The sequence below is a fragment of the Macrobrachium rosenbergii genome, chromosome 51 (genome assembly GCF_040412425.1).
Source record: "Macrobrachium rosenbergii isolate ZJJX-2024 chromosome 51, ASM4041242v1, whole genome shotgun sequence".
Lineage (NCBI taxonomy): Eukaryota > Metazoa > Arthropoda > Malacostraca > Decapoda > Palaemonidae > Macrobrachium > Macrobrachium rosenbergii.
Window position 1 is genome coordinate 14,558,090 of NC_089791.1, and position 23,872 is coordinate 14,581,961.

Here is a 23,872-nt window from a genome sequence, read left to right on the forward strand (position 1 = left end):
ACATATTATAATGATCAAGCGCACAAACAAATTAACACATTATGATGATCAAGCATACAAACAAAACAACATATGATGAGTAAGCATACAAACAAAATAACATATGATGATCAAGTGTACAAACAAAATAACATACTATGATGATCAAGCATACAAACAAAATAACATATGATGATCAAGCATACAAACAAAATAACATATGATGACCAAGCGTACAAACAAAATAACATATTATGATGATCAAGCGTACAAAAAAAACATATGATGATCAAGCACACAAACAAAATAACATATGAAGACCAAGTATACGAACAAAATAACATGATGATCAAGCGTACAAACAAAATAACATATGATGACCAAGTGTACAAACAAAATAACTTATTATGATGATCAAGCATACATACAAAATAACATTTATGATGATCAAGTGTACAAAAAAATTACATATTATGAAAATCAAGTGTGCAAACAAAATAATTTATGATGACCAAGTGTACAAACAAAACATTATGATGATCTAGTGTCTAAACAAAATAACATATTATGATGCTCAAGCATACAAACAAAATAACATATGATGACCATGTGTACAAACAAAACAACATATTATGATGATCAAGTGTACAAACAAAATAACATATTATGATGATCAAGCGTACAAACAAAATAACATATCATGACGATCAAGCATACAAACAAAATACCATATTATGATGATCAAGCATACAAACAAATTAACATAGTACGATGATCAAGCGTACAAACAAAATAACATAATATGATGATCAAGCATACAAACAAAATAACATATGATGATGACACGTACAAACAAAATAACATACTATGATGATGATGTGTACAAACAAATTAACACTTGACGATCAGGCATACAAACAAGATAACATATAATGATCAAGCGTACAAAATAACATATTATGATGATTATAACACCAACTTCTCGGCATTTGTTTGCTTTTCCAGTGGCCTGGCACGACTTGGATTGCTTTGTTTATGCAAGCTTCTTCCCTTTAAAACCAAACCAAATCCAGCATAAATGAATAAAGTATCAATGAATGAGCAACAATGGCTTCAATGTCATGCCCGCAGACAACAGATCGTGAGGAAGGTCGAGCTGAATCCTCACACACTCTGAGAAAGCTATCAAAATGGATGCTTTCAATGACACTCTTAGCTCCACGCAAGCACATGTTTAACTGCGCCCAAATCGTAAGTCATTAGTATGACCGTGCGCATGCCAGAACTGGACCTCGCTAAAAATAGACATTTACTTACTAGAGCGGACGACGCTCGGCGAAACGACCCAGTCACGTTTGCCGTAAGACTCTCTTCGCTTATGGCAACATTAAGATCTTGTAAAACCATCAAACGGTCATTTTTAATCACGCATCATTTATTCTCGGTTTTTTTCAATCTTACAAGCGCAAACACTGAGCACTGTGAAAATAGTTGCAGGGCATTTTCAGATTCACTGTAGGCCGTTGTAACAACAAGAGTATCTACTCCTTTCTACTTGCAAATCGCACAATCCTGCCCAATCCGGCGTCGTTAGACATGACCCCACGGGAGGGTCCAACACCAGTGAACAGAGGGACGCGACGCCTGATCCATCCGAAACTTCTCGACTCACGTAAAAAGGATCGAGTAACCTGGACAGACTGCCCATAACCAAACACGTAACACAAGACCATGATTTGCTAAACAGAGAGAGAGAGAGAGAGAGAGAGAGAGAGAGAGAGAGAGAGAGAGGGGCTCGTCAACAATGATGACAAATGTCATGATATATCAAACGTGGTTTTAACTAAAACAAGTATGCAAATAGCTACGCGGTAGATTAATGACATTTCGTTAAGATTTTCCAAAACGACGCAAAGCGCTGTTATTAAACATTAACAATGTTTAATAACAGACTAATCATACAATTGGAGTCAGACAATTACGATTTTGCCTGAAAATACCATCCCTGGTTCATACTTACAGACAAAAGAATACAAATGAAAGTTAGCACTCGAGTTATCATTCCGAGCACAGAGAGAGAGAGAGAGAGAGAGAGAGAGAGAGAGAGAGAGAGAGAGAGAGAGAGAGAGAGAGAATGGGTGCAAAATACATTAAGGCGTCTGTAAGGGTCACCGTCTGCTAGTGAGAGAATGAGCCTAAGCACAATTTTCTTGAAAGACATGTCTTTAAGAAAACTATGAAGTGTCACTGCATTGCTTTTTAGGTTATCTGCTTAATAATACTGAATCCGAATCTGCATATGTGTTGTCTGAACATTATTTTGATTTACATAGAGGTTTGCGCCTATATATATATATATATATATATATATATATATATATATATATATATATATATATATATATATATATATATATATATATATATATTACAGTATATGCAACTATATACATATATATATACATAATATATATATATATATACATATATACATATACAGTATACATACACACATATATAAATAAATAAATTTCTGACTCACATCAGGATCGAACCCAGGTCTTTCAATTGAAAGGCAAGGGTGCTGCCAACTAGGCCATACAATTCGTTAAAGAAGTTGGAACCTGAGTGCCACTGCACACAAAGAATTACCTGGGCAATGTAACTGCTTCATACCAGCGTGTTTTCCCCAACTTCCCGACTTAGCAATGACCCAATTGACAGCATTTCATTCGAATTATCCCCTCTGAGTGAATATGACAGAAATAATCAACACGCAGTCACGTGTGGAACATAAATAAATTTCTGACTCACATCAGGATCGAACCCAGGTCTTTCAATTGAAAGGCAAAGATGCTGCCCACTAGACCATGCAAGTAATAAAGAAGTTGGAGTCGGGAAGTTGGGGAAAACAAGCTGGTATGCAAGCAGTTAGCTTGCCCAGGTAATTCCTTGTGTGCAATGGCACTCAGGTTCCAACTTCTTTTATGACTTGTATGGCCTAGTGGGCAGCGCCCTTGCCTTTCAATTGAAAGACCTGGGTTCGATCCTGATGCGAGTCAGAAATTTATTTCTGTTCCACACGTGATTGTGTGTTGATTAATTATATATATATATATATATATATATATATATATATATATATATATATATATATATATATATATATATATATATATATATATATATGTATGTATAATTTTTGCTCGCTATACGGCTGGTTGCCCAACCTGCGAAAATTTGGATGCTGGTCATGGAGGGGGCATTGGGCAAGCAACCTTATCCTAAAAGACTCGCCGAGAACAGAGATGCTAATGCCCACAGCAAGCGCCTAAGGCCTAAATGCTTGTTATAAAAAAGAAATACATGTAGATGGAGAGATAAGGGCCTCAGTAGTCATCCACACCTCGCCCGCGAAGGATCCCATTTTCGAATCCTTATCAAGAACTGTGCAATGTGCCTGTGTAGATACAAACAGCGGATGAGTAACTGGTCACTAGTCGACTGTGATGGACTGATACGAGGATGGTGAAGGTCACGGGGTTAGCCAACTCATCTCAAAAAAAAAAAAAAAAAAAAAAAAATTGCTGAGACCCGGACCACAAAGAGTTCATTATCCTCTCTTGTAAGGGGGAGAAAAAGCCTCTGACGAAAGTATATTTCTGAAAAATTACTTCTTGGGCTTCTTAATTACAACTCTCAAGGCAGACAGAATTCTCTTATTTTTTCCTTATAACCAGAATGCACTGCAACTTAAATCATGAAATTGGGAGTCATTCGTCTGGAAATATTTTCCCTTAATTTGCTCCTAGAATCCTGTGAAGTTGTTTCATCGGAGTGATTACTTGGTGAAACATATCATGGCGCCCGTCACCAAACCATAACTGATTTGTCTTTAGGTACAGCAATAACAGCAAAAACAAAACTAAGTTTCTGGCTTCATCGAGACAGCACATACTTCAAAACAGTTTCCCTGATATGTTCAAATGTGAGGAAATGTGTTCATCTGCATGCCTGAAGTATGCAATTAACGCAAAAATACTTCCATAAAGTATTAGAAAAACAAAAACAAAAAAATCATAAAATGATCCAAGAAAACGAAAACAATAATAAACTGTATAATATTAAGACTTGCATAATCCTTAATCCATTTCACCAGAGAAGAGAGTATAATTTTGTCAAACAAATCAGAGAGAGAGAGAGAGAGAGAGAGAGAGAGAGAGAGAGAGAGAGAGAGAGAGAGAGAGAGAGAGAGAGAGAAAACAAATATGGCGGTGAAAACCCTTAGATTACTGCACCCTCCACGCGCTGTACTGTACTACCAAAATTCCCATATATTGTTTTTAGTTCTTTCCAAGCGGAAGAACAAAGAATTTATACATACATTTCGTTCTCAAAGAAAACATTAAATTTTCACACTTGGTTTAAATAACCCAATGCTGAAAAACAAAATAACAAATCGCTCTGTGAACCAATGAAACTGCAAATCATCGTATAAGAGTGATAAATTGAGAACAAAACGAAGAATTGTAAGTGCTGGACGACCCGTTTATCCAAAGTGAGGAGTAAGTGGAAAGTAAAATGTATGAAAAGAGATAAATGCAATAACAAATACCTCTGTTTAGCAAGCATATAAAACATGTTCAGTGATCATAAAATATGCGAAATACAAAAAAGATTAAACAATTCTGTCTTACAATAAGCAGTCCTCGTGTCTAGTGTAAGCTTCTTGCATGAAGAAACAAACAAGCTTGGATATAAAATTTAGTATACCATTTCACGTGAACAAATTATTTACACACACACACACACACACACACACACACACACACACACATATATATATATATATATATATATATATATATATATATATATATGTATGTATGTATGTATGTATGTATGTATGTATGTATGTATGTATGTATGTATGTGTGTGTGTGTGTGTGTGTACTTTTCGTCTGACTGTGAGTGAACGCATGAGTTTGCATTAGTGTCACTGCCATAAAACACTGCGTGCATGTATGAACTCATTTACGAGTTTCTGCCTCAAAACACAGAATTAAGAAAATAAACAAAGAAAATTTAAAATGTCAACTGTTGAAATGAGAGCTTTCCCTTCTTAACACAGGCCAGAGTAAACTTCGACAATCATGGCGACAGTTGCGCACCTAACTGTATCTCCTCTCGAGTCTGCAATATACTCCTGTGTGCATATGTAAGATCACTAGCAACTGGTTGGGTGGGTGGATGGGTAGACATATACCCAATTCTCCTCCTGCCTTCTGTTCGAGATAGTGTGGGTGCCCAACTGGTACTGCCTGCGTCTAGCCAGTGTCGGGTATGACTTGCTCAGTGTTGGACGTGTCAGGACACCGCTCCGTGTATCCCTCCTGCCCTGACTGGCGCTGCGGCAGCTGCCCTCGGTAAACCGCCCACCTGTGTGCGTCCTTTTCTTCCGTCCCTTCAGACGCCCACAGAACCCGTTGAAAGCCTCATGCATAGGAGGACGCCGCCGTGTCCCAAAGTCCTTCGCAGGAGCTCAAGGGGAATTCCATGTGATATTACGAGATTATCTTGAATTGGCAGCGAGGGTGACATCGTGCGTGTGTGGCACCGTCTGCGCAGGAGAAGGTCGACGTCTTCTCCCTGAAGGTCACCATCACAATAACAGCGACGACAGGTGCAGCGCAACAGCAAGTGTTTCGTATCCGCGCATTTGCCTTTCCTGAAGAGTGCATATCGGATGATAAGAGTGAACTTGAGAAGTGTATACGGTTTCGGTAGTAGTCGTTTAATAGTAAGATAGTGTTAAGTGGTGGCACTTATTTGAGTGCTTTTGGAGCAGATGCGATACACTTAATCCCCAAACAAGTGCAGGGCAGGTGCGGCCGAAGGCTTCAACAACGAGGCCCTTTCCTCGGTTGAGTGTAACCGTGTCGCAAGTGTGCGTGCAGGTGCGGGCCACGTGGCGACTGAAGGTCCACAGAGAGGAGGGGTTCCTCCTTCGGTGAGGCCATGGTGGTCCAGGGGCGCCCCTCAAAGTGGTGGCCCTGGCTCAGGCACTCATGAAGGACCCTATGCTTCAGACGTGGCATCCTCCTCCTGCTCCTGTTGCTCCTTAGCCTCCTCTTGCTCACCTGAGAGTGGTGGGGTGGCCACACCTGCTGCCTTAGACAGCTTACGAGGACCCGGTGGGCCGGCCCCCCAGGGGCACGATGCTGGCAGGACCATGGTGGCCCGCTATGGTGTGGCCCGCCATGGTCGTCCTCCTTATTTTGGCCGTGGCTGGACCATGTCTCACCTTCTATCTGCTAATCAAGGTAAATCACGAGAGATTTCTGTCTAATCGCTGCCTCGGTGGTGTTGTGCTGACATCCAGAGCAGCTGACGAGACAATCTTATTTCAGCATTTGCTGTCCTGACTGTACGCCTTTTATAAACAAAAACTAACAAATATCTTAGGGAGAAGTTGAGGCTTAAATTGTTAAATTCCAAACGCACCCCACATCAAAATCAAAGTTTTTAATGGTAAATCCAAAATAATGTGTTATGTAGCTTTTTATTTTATGTTTTATGTTTAATTAAAAACTAGACGTTTCATTTACTTAAGAAATGGGACTTTTCAGCTTTAAGTGTGCTCCTCAAACAGAAGGTTAATGTGCATAACATGCAAGAAATAACATCTTAATGCCATATTTACACTGTTTTAAGTTAAAAAAAAGTTAAGTATACCTTAGTTTAACCAAACCACTGAGCTGATTAACAGCTCTCCTAGGGCTGGCCCGAAGGATTAGACTTATTTTACGTGGCTAAGAACCAACTGGTTACCTAGCAACGGGACCTACAGCTTATTGTGGAATCGAACCACATTATACTGAGAAATGAATTTTTATCACCAGAAATAAATTCCTCTAATTCTTCATTGGCCGGCCTTAGACTAGAACTCGGGCCTAGCAGAGTGCTAGCCGAGAACTCTACCGACTCGTCCAACGAAGATCTGTTTGAACTCAGGATGATTTGAAGTAGTATTTATCTAATTAAATCACTTATATTATGCGAATGTATGTTCTCCATTTATGCTGCGAAGAGCGGAGGACGTGTGCATTGGCAGAGGGCATTATTAGTCTCAAAATAGATCTAACCTTTAGAGCGATACAGGATAAGCTCCAATGGCAAGCACTGACAGCAGTCCTTCCCTTTCTCGGTTAATTTGCAAAATAACTTGACCATTATCCAATCAAAAGTATGATTCACCAATCTCCCCTCGCACCTCGATTAGGTCATCAGCGAATGAGGCAGCATTAGGTCACCGTCATCATTGTCATTAATAATCTTTCCTCTGAAAATCTTAGACGCATCGTTGATCATAATCTATCAATTATTGTGTCCCCGTAAGTGGCGGTTTCCAGTTCAGTGACGTCATGGGGCTACGCAAACATATTTTGCTTGTTTGAAAGATGGAAATACGCATTTATAAGCGATTGGTTTTTCAGAGTTACTGCCATTGGTTATCTAATGTATGTGTGTTCAGATTTGCATATATGGATATATTCGTGAATATTCATACGTATGCATATATACACGTGCGCAACATTATACATATATATATATATATATATATATATATATATATATATATATATATATATGTATATGTGTGTATATATATATATATATATATATATATACTATATATATATATATACATATATATATATATATATATATATATATATATATATATATATATATATATATATATACACACACACGCACACATATATGTATATGTATAGACCTTCATAATAACGGACAACAAAAGCAAAATTTTGATAATTAGGATTTAGAAATATTTGCCACATGAACTCTTGTTGACTAGTATATGCCTCAATAAAACACGTTCCTCTCATTTGCATTTTAGCAAAGAACAGCATCGCAACAGTAATAAAAAAAATCCAATTTTGATCTTAACTTCTTAAGAACTAATTTATGACAACAGGTCACTTGATTTACTGGTAATGTATTCATAAACTTGACCCCACACTGGACAGAGCCATATGGTCGATGGATCCACAGTAATGTTATTCAAGTTCTGAATCATTTTGGAAGTAAGATTTTAGTTTATTCTATTCCTGAATGGATCTGTCGTTTTGCAAAAATGCACGTACAATTATTACTTGCATACTGGTAAGAGGAAAAGTACCTGCGTTTGTTAAACGACAGTTTCAAAAGAGCGTTTAAAAATGCATGAGTACATATATATATTTACACTTTTTTTTTTTACTTAATTATTCATATCTATTTTTCAAGTAATTTAAAATGATTGTACTTGAACTCGATTAAAAAACAATTATTGCTCACTCTTAGGGAAGTCTCCTCTCTCTCTCTCTCTCTCTCTCTCTCTCTCTCTCTCTCCTCTCTCTCTCTCTCTCTCTCTCTCTCTCTCTCTCTCTCTCTCTCTCTCTCTCATATATATATATATATATATATATATATATATATATATATATATATATATATATATATATATGTGACTTGACTAAGAGTGAGTAATAATTGCTTTTTGTAATCAGTTCCAGCGCAATAATTTTAAATTACTTGTAAAATGGTAAAGGCATAATTATTTCAAGTACATAAGTGTATATACTCCTCAAGTGAGAAAGATAATCCTTCCGTTTTTGTGGGAAGAATTTGCATAAGTACTCCGACTAACAAATTTCGTGTGCAACAATTTTTGTGATTAAATAAACGAAAATTTCCTCGCAGAACATAAATCCCAACTAAAACCCCTATTATATCTTCATCAATGAAGCAGACTTGGAATATATACAGTGATGACGCCTCGGCTGGGAGTCCAGAGATCCACACCAAGCCTCTTAATTATTTTAACGGTTTATCATCACTAACGGGAATCCATTGTGGAAGGGGTCAAGCTGTCTTAAGACAAGACCGGCTTAATTTATACCGGCCAACGCTGATATACTAAAAAGTTAAGTATATCTTAGTTTAACCAGACCACTGAGCTGATTAACAGCTCTCCTAGGGCTGGCCCAAAGTATCACGATTTATTTTACGTGGCTAAGAACCAATTGGTTACCTAGCAACGGGACCTACAGCTTATTGTGGAATCCGAACCACATCATAGCGAGCAATGAATTTCTATCACCAGAAATAAATTCCTCTTATTCTTCATTGGCCGGTCGCAGATTCGAACTCGCGGCCAGCAGAGTGCTAGCTGAGCACGTAACCCACTGGCCCAACGAGGAATTGACTAAAATGATGCAAACGTCAAGACCCAAATTGCAGGCGTTATATATATATATATATATATATATATATATATATATATATATATATATATATATATATATATATATATATGCGATGGGGTCTAGGAGGTCATTCAGGCTGAAACGTAAATTGGCAATAAAAGGGTCTGAAAGGTGCAACAGGAGGAACACCTCGCAGATGCATTATGAATCAATTATTAAGAGAGGGCGTAAAGTAAGCTGGAAGAAAGAGAATATGAACGGAGGTATAGTAAAAGGAATGAAAGGGTTGCAACTAGGAGCCGAAGGGACGCTGCAAAAAGAAGTAATGGGGTGTGTAATGTAAGCGTGTATTTATACACATGGTGTATATTACAAAACGTGTGCAAGCATACGGACTGGTATAGCACATGGTGTATAGTACAGCGTCATGATTGGGGATGAGATTGCTCTTAATATAGGCCTACTTCTCTTGGCAAAATATATATATATATATATATATATATATATATATATATATATATATATATATATATATATAAAGTGGATAAGGGAACTGGGCTAATTTCCCGGAGAATCCAAGGTACCTTCGTTGACATAATTAGTATTTGTCTGGTGGAAGGCTGGGCTACTGAAAACCGGAAGGTTAACAACGGCTCTGAAGCCACCCCCAAAAGGCTTAGGAAAACCGCAGTTTAACAACCTTTGAAATTACCCACATACATTACATCACACACATACACACACACACACACACATATACACATACATATACATATATATATATATATATATATATATATATATATATATATATATATAGAGATAAGATATAACTACGTACACAAGCGGGTGTGTATAGGCAAACTGGGAGCATAAAAAGTACATTTATGTAAGCAAGTTATAAACGGATCAATAATATCTAGTAGAATCATAAAATATTGCATACACAGAACAAAAGAAGACTCGTTTTCCTCCTTTATTTAGCAAATATTAGGAAGTACATGATAAGCACACACACCTGCATTCGCATAAAGATACAGAAACATGCGTATGTATTCTGCCAGTATCATTACTTGCAAATAATAATTAATAATTCTGTACACGCAAAAATTCTTTAACAATTAATACTTTGTCACTTATTCACTGAAGTGCACAACATTCTGTACAACAACAGTTGCATTCGGGTTCGTTTGCACGCCGTACTTCACAATTTAGTTTGTGTTGAAAAAATTCCTGGGTGATTTCAATTTAGGTCACCATAATAACTCCAGAGCATTTTACTTTACAACATAAAATTTTTCTTGCAAAGGTCCCAAGATTCCTCGGCAATATGAAGACTACCAGTACCATAATTCAACTGGCAAAATGCACACCTCTCCCTGTTTCCAGATTAAATTACAGCAAGATCTATTCGACGGGCCACTGGCCTCTCTTCCTAAAAGGGTTTCGGGACGATCAGTAAGGATCCGGATTATTCAAGACTTTTTTTTTTCACCACTGACTTCACCTGAAAATTTCATAATAATTCGCTAAGAGGCTTTTGCGGAATAAATCTCCCTTTCATGAAGCACTGAAAGAATAAATATGTGGCATATGAAGCAATTGCATGACAGTCCCTCTCGAACGAATCAACTGAGGAATCAATGTGATAATTAAAACAGAACAAGAACCGTACCCCTTTAGCACTTGCAAAGCAGATATCGTAATCACTTAGCATTAAAAAAAAAAAAAAAAAAAAAAAAAAGACCTGACACTGGAATTATTTGCAGAATAAATCTCCGACTCATGAGGTATTTGCCACCTTAATCTCTGGCCGAACGAAACATTTCTTTACGTCAGATCTGGATGAGCGTCACAAACGGCATAATTGATCAAGCAAAGCTTTCCAAATTATTATTTCACGAAAATCCAGAGACCGCTCAACATATTCTAATTCTGATTTATTAGAATGAGCTGCGCGTATTAGTAAGAAGCCAAAAAGGAAAGAAGAAAAATGAAATAAAACAGACAAGAACAGTGTAGGGCAGACCCATTTGCCTTTTTACATGGAAACTGGGGTGAAAACGTAAGATAACAATAATAGTAATCCAGGAAAAGCACACGTCTGCAGGGGGGTTAAGATGCACAGTTCGCCTTTATCAATCTGCCATAAATTCTCACTTGAGAGTAAAGTGGAACACGACCAAATACATAATAATGAGGATAACCCCAAGACCTCCAGCAGGTTTTATGCTCACCTCCTAGTTCGCCTCAGGTATATACACACACCTTGGGTAAGGCAGAGAGGGATGGAGATGTGGGAACCAACGGCAATTTCGAAAAAAAGCGTACAATGACCACAAAATCCACGGAGTAAATTTATCGATTAGTGTTCTTTTATTGGGGTTATGTATGTAATAAAGAAGGTTCTCTTAATCAACGTGAGCTGAGAAATATTATCCATTCACAACAAATTACCTCATCTCTCTCTCTCTCTCTCTCTCTCTCGTGAAGTTTGCTATTCCATGCCGTTATTTTCGAAGAAGATTAGCTCTGGACCAGGCATTCACTGGGTACGTTCATATTTACTGATTAAGACCGAGTTCTTCTGACAACAATTGTTTGGGGAAAAGTACGTGATGCAGTTTCTTTGCTTAAACCAAAGTACATGGAAAAACCAAATAATGGTTCAGAAGAAAATAACAAAAGAAAGAATATATAAACATTTTTTCCTCTTAAAGATATTCTGCAACCACTAAAAATCAGGATGATTTTACAGTGGTCTCACTGAACACAATGAAATGCATAGACCACTTAACGGGCAAAAGAAACAAATACACAGGCAATAGCTAAATCGTGGTTCAAACTTCTAAAACCGCCTGATTCACAGCAGACTGAATTACGAAGTTACCTAGCGAGAAAGAGTGGGAATTAATAATAATGCAAAAGACAGGGTGAAACTAAAAATTATCTCTGGATAAAATGTTCATACAGATGAATTTTCCTAGACGCACAAAGTAATCATCTGAAGGCATTACTTCAAGATATAAAATTAAATTTATGTAAATTAACTACAGAATAAAGAAAAGACGATTTTTTGTGTGTGAGAGAGAGAGAGAGAGAGAGAGAGAGAGAGAGAGAGAGAGAGAGAGAGAGAGAGAAGAACTGATATTCTCAGATGGATCAAGTCTGAGATATATGAAAAATACCAATTTCTTCAATAAAAATGCATTAAACTAAACGAATCCCTTATATAATTACGACACGCCGAATGAGTGTCAATAAAATCTCGTTACGCCAGTTACAGTAACCATAAATCAATCCGTAAATCAATGAAATCACAAAGGATAAAACAGTCATTTAAAACTGTCATGTCCTTTTACAGTTCAGCTATGGTAGTCACTTCCAGACCTTGAGTAAAATGACACGAATTTTCTAAGTTATTCCAATATGCAAAGAAAAAAAAAAAAGAATGGAAAAACTACTGATCATGCTCATGATCAATCAACGTAAGAGCAGAAAAGTTGTGGAGTAAGAATGGTAGTTCCAGGAACCAGGTATCCTAAGTCCAGAGTCCTGGAAAAGTGTATCATAAACCAAGTAACATAATGGGGTATTATTTGCTGTAAAATTATATCCACGTGAGAATTTTGCTTGTGGCAACCAATGGTTCATGCAAGTAACTAATATGATCAATAATTTACTCATTCTTAAGGATAGCTGTAGAGAAGTTCAGCCCATTCATTTGACGGGCTGTGAGATTCCCAGAGAGATAGTCGAGGAAAGGAAAGCTGCCTGGAATCTTAAACAGAAATGGAAGAGAGAGAACAACCGAGTTATAATCACCATAAAAGAAAGAACGACTAACTGAATTAGATCATGTGCATGGATTTTCGAGGTCTGAAAATCCATTATATTAATTAAATGACGAAAACACGATTTGTTACTGATTTTTTTTTTTTTTTGCTTATTGTGATGACTGACAAATCAGCCCAAAACTTCTTTGACAACATGCACGTAACAAAACTAACAAACTATTGCAAAAATGGTGTTTTGTTAAGACACCCGCTACCATATTTCGACTGCAGGCTTCATTTGCATTTCAGTCTAGAAGGAAGATGGAAATCTTACACAGGTAAGCTGTTTGCCCAATCCTAAATCCGCAATCTGAATCTTCAACACCTGCAGTTCTGTCCAATTTGATGATACATGCAACTACTACCTCTGCCTAAGCAATGTTTAGTGTACTTCGATAAGGGGAACCAGGTTTGGTCTGATAAGTGATTCCCTACATCAAATTTCCAAAAAAACAACACTTGGAAATGCAATTTTCTAAAGGACTGAACAAACACAAGCACAGCCGAAACGCCGTAACAAAACTGCCATCACAAACAATTTCTTAAAACCAGAAAGAAAACCCTGCTGCTTTTTCAAAGTGCACTTTCTTGTTGACTGAAACTCCAGATCCTGGTCTCTTAAAATCTTCATCCCGTCCACCCAAAACTGCCCTCGCCTTCCTTCCTTCCTTTTGTTCCAAGAAATTTTAACTTCCTTGCAAACACATCTCTAAGGTACACTATATATTAGTGTTGACATTAATATGTTCTTAAATTATTTTAACATTACGACTAATAACGGGAGAAAACAGTGAAAACAGTTGATTATCTTTAACAGTTCAAGAACCGATTGATGATGGAACATGTCTATAAAACAAACTAATGCTAATGTTCAAACAAGGATTGTTCAAAAATCAAAAGCGCTTCTACCAATGAAGAGAAACGCTCAAAATCTGTCATGTCATATAATCTCCCATTAAAAACTATAAGAACAACTATAAAAATCCGTACAGTAAGTAATCTTAAAATACACTACCTTTAATTAACACTAAATTCTCAAGATAATGTTCATTTCACCATCTCCCCAAACAGTTTCAGTGTTGTAAAATCCCCTCTATCTATTTTTATTTGGTTCCGTACTCCTATACTCCTCCAGTTGTTTATAAACAACTGATCTCAAGCAACCAATCAAGACAAGGGTAAATCGGGTTGCGTCACCTTAATTTATAAACACCGGTTAGTGACGGCATAATCACTTCGGCGTTTCAGAAACGTCAAAACAACGAGGTGGGTCAGACACTCAGCAATTCTTTGTGTGCCCGGAGAGAGAGAGAGAGAGAGAGAGAGAGAGAGAGAGAGAGAGAGAGAAATCTACCCATGACTTTTCATGAAAATAGTTGGATATTCACTGCAATTGGAAATCACTTAACTGTTATTACAATAAATTTCCAACATTGTTGTTATAGACACTTGAAGGCTAAATGTGGAGTTCACTCACGCAATGGACGAGCGCGCACATGCACACATTCACGATGTGAGCTCCAATTTTTACTAAAAGAGAATACAATCACAACCATACCCAAATAATCCGTGGTAGCCATCGAACAAGGAGGGCCTATAGAGTTATTCTAATAACACTCAAACAGGTTAAAGTTGCAGGAAAATAAACACGACCTTTCAAGAAAGGACGCTTGTTGTCTTACTCTTTTTTATTACTACTAGTGTAAGTGTCCAGTCAAAATTCAAGGCAATATTTAAGCAATTCTGGAATTTCATCAAGTTCAATACACTTCGCTGGATTTTCTTGTTTACATTTTTTATTATCAACGTGTAGATTATCTATGTTGAACACAGAATTTATGGAAACACAATGCGCGTTAGATAGTACGGTTAAAAGTAACCTTTCAAGACTATACTGGTGTTTTGGTACCAACGGATCCACAGTTATTTTTGGGAAATATACCGGACAACCCGTATGCTCAAAAACTTTACCCGTAAAGTAAGTCCGCATGACATTATTTAAATTTTGCAACTGTATTTTTTCTTTTGTGGCAAATGACTGTGTCCTAAACGACCCACACCCAAATAAAAAAGAAAAAGGTAAAATAAGGCATAAGAGAAAAGGGGAGCGTTGCACAATTTTCATCTAAGCAGGGTAAAGGCCATTTTTAGCAAAATGACCCTGGAACCCCTATATTCCACATGCCATTAATTAAGTTCTGCATCTGAATTTTGACGTAAATGACCCAGACCTAGAAAAAAGAGAAAAATAAGGCATAAGATAAATGGAGGAGCGTTGAGGCTTAACTCTCCCAACGAAAAGTAATAAATTATGATGGCATGAAATCAAGAGAAACTCTGTCTTGAAGCTGACTTGAACACCAGTCAAAATGAGTAAAGTGAAGCCAAATGTCACGTGGACGTGGAGAGAAAGCTTAATTAGCTCTGAGGAAAAGATTACTGACTAGATAAAACCCGAGAGAGAAAGATATGGCAATTACTTCATAGAAAATTAGTGATACATGAGAACTAACGACAGAACTCCCAGTTTTTATGATGCAGAATAACACGTGTGACTAAGTGCAAGTCTTATATGTACGCGAAGCAATTTAAAACAGGCAAAGTGAGAAGGGTCTGACTCGATGTCATGAATCTAACAGCTAACATGACCAGGCACTTTTAAAATTCAATATCGAAGCTATCAACCATCGAATCCCTATGCACATTCATTTGGCTAAATGACACTTCTGCGTGAAAATCGGGATCTGCACACCACTGAGTCAGCGCACCGTCATCCGTTGAGTTCAACGATTTTTTTAGTAGATATGAAAGAGCCAAAGACTGCAGGCTATTAAATTTTGACATGTCACTGACACTGCAGACGGCCATTGCAGTACCGCTTCTTAATGAGAGTTGCTAAACATACTACTACCATGTCCAAGCTCAAGTGAAATGTCTTGTAACTGAGATAATCAAAAACTTATATAGACTTATAACAAGACTTTTTTATCCTCGAATCAAACAGGTTTTGGAAGTACTAAGGCTGTAGAGCTTCTGAATCCTAATCAACACATCTTTTTATTTAAACATGGTAATGAACGCTTGCAGGGGGACCTTTTAAATTTTACAATGAACTTGTTACTACAACCGGAGGTTGTGTATAAATCCCTAAGCAAATAGTAATAACGATAAAACATCAAAATTACTAAATAAAAGAAGTTGTTGTTTAAATGATTATCATGTTTACCTAGTGCTGCAAGCTCAGCAAACACAACAAGATTATCTACGACCCTGCAGTTATCTAATCATCTTAACGGTGAAGGAAGAAAATTTAGGGATGATGCCTATAGCCTAAGTCCATGTGTAAACAACAATATACAGTTACAGACAACAGTAAAGATGTGACCTTTAGGAGACATGCAATCTGTGTGTATATATATATATATATATATATATATATATATATATATATATATATATATATATATATATATATATATATATATACACACATACATACATACATACATACACACACATACACACACACATATATATATATATATATATATATATATATAGATACATATATATACATACACATACACATACATGTTAATATTAATAACAAAAACATCAATGCCATCAGTAACAACAGGAACAGTTTTCGATCTAATAATAATCATGGCAACTATTGAATAACATAGTAACAGATACAGAAACATTGAATTTTAACCATTCGTGAACTGCTGGAATAGATGAAGACCAATAGGTCTTTTCCTCTACCTCATTCCAAAATTTACTTTTGCATACGTATGGTTTTATGCGTAATGAATAAACTACCTACGTGACGGTAAATCTTTACCAATGCTTCAATTCTGCATAAACCTCGGATGCTTTGCTGCAAAAGAATAATCCTTAATGGCAGACTCTAAGATGGAGTCAAGATTACCAAAGGCCTTTTGGAACAGAACTCCCTTTATGTTCCCTAATAGGGAACTCCAGGTTCCTCTTGATGTTACCTGTGTGTGAAACTTTGCAACCGTCACGCCAGACTGATACCCCACAAAGGGATGAGCACTAACTCATGATAAACTTATCCTTAACGCTTGTAAAATTAACTTAGCTTCAAAAAACTATTCCCTATAAGGAGTTTCCCTCCTTGATGCGTTAAAATCCAGTTGTGCGGTGTTCATCACATAATGAACAATTCTCCTAGCTTTGTAGTAGTTGTTATTCGAACAACACCAGAACTTACTTGTGGTAAGGAACATAAGCCTCCATTCATCTACAGACAATCTACCTAAATAATTATGTAAAGCCGAGACAAATCTAGTTGAGTTCCATTGATACCTAGTCTACTGGTATACAAGCAGAGATAATCTATTTGCACTTTATTTTGCCTTAATGGACACATTTGAAAATATATCAAAATTAATATTGACTTACGAAAAGTGAAAACAGGACTGCTGAGAATTAGCACAACAAATTAAACCCTTAAATGACAAAATTTATATATTCTCAGTGAAAAGTTTTATGATTGGAAAATGTATTTAGTATCCGGAATGTTTAATAATTTCAAATTAATAATCATTCAGTACGAAAGTGAAGTGTAAACTTAACTATTACGTAATGATTCCATACGAGCTCACAGTACACTGTAAGAATGAATAACAAGTCTTGTTAGTGCCCAAGCATACCTTGTTAAAAATACGAGGCCAATATTTACCCGAAAGTCATGTTCTTCACATGAAAGAGAGAGAGAGAGAGAGAGAGAGAGAGAGAGAGAGAGAGAGAGAGAGAGAGAGTAATAGTCTTGGTACCTTATATATACTCATATATACAGTATATATATATATATATATATATATATATATATATATATATATATATATATATATATATATATATACACATATATAATCACAAAGATTAAGCTACAACTGTCAGAATTATAAGTTATTATAAATGATTGAATCGTTTATCACTTATAATCCCCCTTCGGTGTATGTTACCCAAGGTAGAGGAACTGGATAGTAAGAGACGATTGTGGCTTAATTTTTGTGCATATAAAAAATGTCATGGTGTATGTGACAAAAGTTCATATATATTTATATGTATATATACCGTTACTATATATATACTGTATATAAGTGTACACACACACACACACACACACATATATATATATATATATATATATATATATTATATATACATCTATATCTATATATATATCTATACACACACACACACACTTATCACCTCCAATCCTAAAATGGATAAAATTCTTGGTGGACAGCAAGCAACCAATTACAGAAACATATCTTAGCAATTCAAAATTGATATCCTGACGCGTTAAAATTCACGGTTCTTGAAAACTGAAACCGCTGTGACGAGTGAAAGAAAATACCTCCGCAATTCAAATCACACGCGAATGATGGTGATGGCTTCATTCCGGCACCCATTCACAAATCTGACCGAACCTTCCTTTCCACTGGCACCTTTGACTACCACTGACACAGGTTCCTGCGACACGGAATATGCAAATTGTGACAGATGCTGTTAACACAATAACCAGGCCTGTCTACTTGCATCAGCCACAGGCCCGTCGGAGGCCACAGGGGTTTATCAGCCTTGAGTTCGCTCAATGGGGAAACTAAGTCGAGGACCATCAAAGGAGGATGCGTTTTTGCCCTGCTTGCTTCCTTCAAGGAAATGAGGCAGGTCCGAAAACAAGGGATGCTTGAGTTGGAGAAATTTGTTTTTTCTAATCATTTATTCTTGGTGGGGTATCATAAGTAATGCCTTGGATACAAGGGTATTAGTGTATTGTCATCAGGATGCTAATTAGAAATTCACAAACGTCTGTTTACGAATGGACAGAAAACAAATTAAATATTTAACATTCATATACGGTCGTTCTGCCGAGATAAATACCGCAATGGAACAAAGGATAACAGTTTTTAAAACATGTATAAAACATGAATTGTTTCCGAGTATGAACACCAACAATCATGAACACTCAACTCACAATCTACTGTCGATATTTGTTTAAGAAAAAACAAAAGTAAAAAAAAAAAAAAAACAATAGCCATAATACCGACCTGAAAAATACTGAGGTTTTTAGTCCAAAAAGCGAACAAGGGTTATATACTATAATCACAAAGGCCCATCCGGTGATTAAAGGGTTGTGGAAGACGGTATTTGTATTGACAAGTTCAAAAGTATTGACGCTAATTAAAACCGGTACTAATACCTGCTTTGCGCTATATATATATGCATGAGCTGCGGAAGAGAATAAAGAGTTCCCAATCCTTAGAATATGCAAATGTTAAATAGTCAATAGTAATTAACCTACTGCGCATACAAACTTCTCGCATGCCTTTTTATCACTAGCCGAATTTTACTTTTCGATATCAACTTGCGCCTTTTTTACTGTACCCTAAAAGGGATTTTTCCGAACGTGTTGTAGAAACTTATAAATATGATTACTTCAGAGACAGAGGACTTACGTTACAGCTAATTTTTTTATACACATTAACTAGGTTTCCGATATATTTTACCTTAACAGCAAATCCACGACAAGAAATAGTGGTCTACTAAGCTCCCCAAAAGTGACATAATTTGATATTACAATTTTTTTATTGAGGAATTATGATATTTACAAGAAAATCTCCACTAAAATAATAAGTAAAAATATTCACACCGAAACTTGTAATACAGAAGTGACCATGATTTACTTTAAAATAATGACTCCAACCCCATCAAAGCAAGCAACTAGTTTGCCAGAATCTGTTTTAACCTAATTCTCTGCTTCAATTTTCGAAAGGCAAACGATTATCCACAAATAAGGGAGCACTTTGAATAATTGCCTTCGACCACACAAATCTTCTACAGAAATGCATATGAAAGTGCACACCAAATTTGCAACCGAGGAGATACGAGCTATTTCCTGGGTACTCCTCAAGACCATCCCAAGGCACACTTCCATAACCAATAAAACAAATACTTGAAGAGAAATTATTTTACCTTTTTAGTACAGTCATAATGCATTTGAATGAGGGTCATAAAACTCTTGCCCTTTGTGCATTTCTCCGACCGCTTTGGAGAGGATGTACCGCGTGTGGTCTACAGCTATATTAAGAGGTTACAAAAAAATAAAGCCTTAGGAAAAATCATGGGTAAAATTCTTAAAATGGAATATCTTTCAAACGGCTAAAAAAATGATACTTTGGAAACGCCTTCAAGAAAATACAGTGAAAATTACTTTCTTTTTTCATTAAGTGAAAGCAATGAGAAAAGCAAAACCTCTGTAACCCACGACGGCCATCTTATTAACACAAAGATTCTGAGATGCAGTAAAATCTACCTGAGCTGATTTAGGTTCTTCCACATTTCAAGGCAAACCATTGCACGCAAAAAATCCAATGCAAAAATATCCAGTTATGAAAAAAGCGGCCATAATCATAACAGCAACAAAACCAACGCCACTAACAACCATTTTAACCTGATTGTTCTATAATGTTGCAGGGAGCACCATTAGATAATACGCTCCTGGAAACTTTGGTAAACAATGACAAGTGAAATATAGCTCGATTAATTGTTGGTAACATGAAAGGAAAGTGGAGCATGAATGGTTGCAACAATGGACCGCGCGGAAGAATAATGGAATTACAAAGGATTACCAAACATACTACCTTATGCAGGATACAATGTTAGTTACATTGCGTTACATTATATGTATATATACAGTACATATACATACATATGTTGCATATATATATAGTCATATATATGTATATGTATAAACTACATGTGTATATATATAAACACTCATACACACATATATGTGTATATATATATATATATATATATATATATATATATATATATATATATATATATATATATATATATATATATATATATGTGTGTGTATGTGTATGAGAGAGAGAGAGAGAGAGAGAGAGAGAGAGAGAGAGAGAGAGAATATTACAAATTATCCGTTTGACAGTTTCCACCATGTCCTATTACGGCAATTGCGTGAAATCTCAATATCCCTCCTCTTCCTCGTTCGGTCGTTCAGTCACAAGCAGTGATATGCAACCCTGTTATAAAGTCAAGGATATTGAACAGATATCACTGGTCAATAGTCAACTATATCCTCAAAAGAATCTGTGGAAATCAAAGGAGTTTAATGAGCTTTCAGATATGTAAGCACTTTTGGGCAAAATTTTCAATATTTGGCGAATAAAATAAGCGATACCTGTACAGGGCATGGTAATATCAGTTTTATTTCTTCCTTATTTTTACAGTTATATAACTTCAAGGCGACACAGTAATTGAATCTTTCCAATGACAATATATCTCATGAAACAAATATAATAAAACAAAATCCTTCTACGTACGCATACAACAGTGTATTTATGCGTATAGACACACATGAGAAATGCAGTAAAATCTATCAAAAACCTGCTTAGGTTACCAGGGACTGGAAATGCAGTGAATGGCAATACCATATTAGTATGGCAACAAAGATGGTCAGTTCGTGGGTGTATGTGAAGGTTTTTTATTTTAAAATCTTCTCGATGTGGGTTCATAATTCTGTGTGTTAACTGAATTCTTTCTATTGCAAATTCTCCTTTGATGGTTTACAGTGTTTATCTGGTAATGGGATTCAGATATCCAAAGTTTACTGAAAAACAAAAGCGTACACACCTTTTTCTCTCTCTCTCTCTCTCTCTCTCTCTCTCTCTCTCTCTCTCTCTCTCTCTCTCACACACACACACACAAACACACAAACAAGTACGCTATCTTAAAAATATATTTTTCCTTCTCAACACTCACTCTCCACTGACTGACAAGATATGTCTACACAAATATAAAAGATATATTCAATTACAGGGTTTCGATATTCTCAACAAGAAGAAAGAAAAAACGTTGACATTAGCAACAAGGTCAAAACCTCTTCAGCGAAAAGGGCCACGAAAGTTCGGATTCACTCTCAACTCAACACCCGGGGCGATCACGGACACTGAAATACACCAACGTATATCATACGATCCTCGACATTACCAGCCGTTTCTTTGAATGAAACGTGAACACACGAAGTACAGGGTATAAATCAAAAGCATATTAGCCACGCCATTCAACCGTAAAATCTGTATCAGTGACGTACGTTCAACCCAATGCCCAGTAAACAATTTTTTTTTACTTGGGCATCATCTCCCTTCGAAGAGAAGGACCCGAAGAGGCTTTCAACTGACCGAAGCAGTGATGAAGTCGAGCCAGTGGCTGGGATCCCCGTCAGGCAGGTCTCGGGATGGATATGTTGTTTTTAGTGTAGACAATAGCTGTGGCGGCCATGCTATGATGACTCCCACAGGCATATGCCCACACCCACTGCCCACTTGACCTCATCAATAAGAGGTCCCAGTGGCCTCTCCGGGGGACAATGCTTCCACTTTTGTATTTCCTTTATTGTATCATTTCCACAGAGAATCACTGGCTTTCTTCTTGTCCTTAAAGGGCATTTAAGAATATTTAAATGGATCATCCGATCAGCCAAGTTAAGCAGCTTGGGCCTGGCCTTAAAGAATGAGTGACCTCCAAGAAATGCTATCCGCCGCTGGCATCTAAGTTCAAGGTCATAGTTCGAATCCTTTCGGAGCAAGAGTCCTTATCAATAATAATTCCCCTTGGGTTTAAGTTATTCTCATGACAGTCAATTCAATTCAATATGGTTTAACCGATATTTGTGGTTTAATATATACATATATATATATATATATATATATATATATATATATATATATATATATATATACATATATATATATAATCATGTATGTATAGATTTACATCAAAGTTATGTACATTGTAAACAATTTGTTTTATCGATAAAACTTTATGCACTCTTCTCACCGATGCAAGCTTGTGTGTGTGTGTGTGTGTGTGTAAGTGAAAACAACACTGAACTCACATACGATGAATTCTAGTTTATGTAAAGAAATATGCAGGCCATCAATTCTGACCAAGACCTATATTTCTTCCTTAACAACGCAGAACAAAACAGCAAACAGCCGGTTCAAAACCACAGCAGAACCGTTTCAATAACCTGTCGATGATGAAAAATATAGGATATAAATTTCTCCAGCAATGTTAAGAACGTTATATGGTATAAAATTTCGAGTACGTGGTTAATGCTTGCATCATGACGCTGCTTTATCGAGAATTGTGGTCATGTAGATTTTCTTTTGTCAAGTTTACTAATTTTGTAAGAAATAACAGGAAAAAACGAAGTACCCTGTCAAATTTCAAATTGACTTTGAATTTTTGTTGATTGTTTAGAAAAATAATCGTAGAAATTGGCCACGTAAGGTAATTTTACCTACATAAAAATTTTTTTGAGTAGGTGGAGGAGAGATCAAAACAATTTTATTATTAACGTTGTTTCCACCTTAGTGCAATTCCTCTAAGGTCGAAACAACGTTAATAATAAAATTGTTTTGATCTCTCCTCCACCTACTCAAAAATTTTTATGTAGATAGAAATTACCTTACGTGGCCAATTTCTACGATTATTTTTCTAAACACTCGACAAAAATTCAAAGTCAATAAATAAGGAAGTCTGCAAAACAACACTCCGAGAATTCTGAACGACACCCTCATTAACTGTTTTAATAAGGTTACAGTGAAATAACCATTGGTTTCCCGCTACCCGACAGCAAAAGACAGCAACAAAGCGATTTTTTAAATAACACTTTCTGATGTGTGCACAATGGGGGTATCTTTTAAGTGA

The 23,872-nt window shown here is 36.4% G+C and overlaps 1 protein-coding gene across 1 annotated transcript in view; it reads left to right on the forward strand.

Annotated features, from left to right (window-relative positions):
* Positions 1 to 5,140: 5,140 nt before the first annotated feature.
* LOC136833142 (serine-rich adhesin for platelets-like) overlaps positions 5,141 to 23,872 on the forward strand; it is a 356,146-nt gene continuing 337,414 nt past the window's right edge. The window contains 1 exon segment of the mRNA XM_067094839.1: positions 5,141 to 6,302. Coding sequence (XP_066950940.1) covers positions 6,198 to 6,302 — 105 coding nt within the window. The 5' untranslated portion in view covers positions 5,141 to 6,197.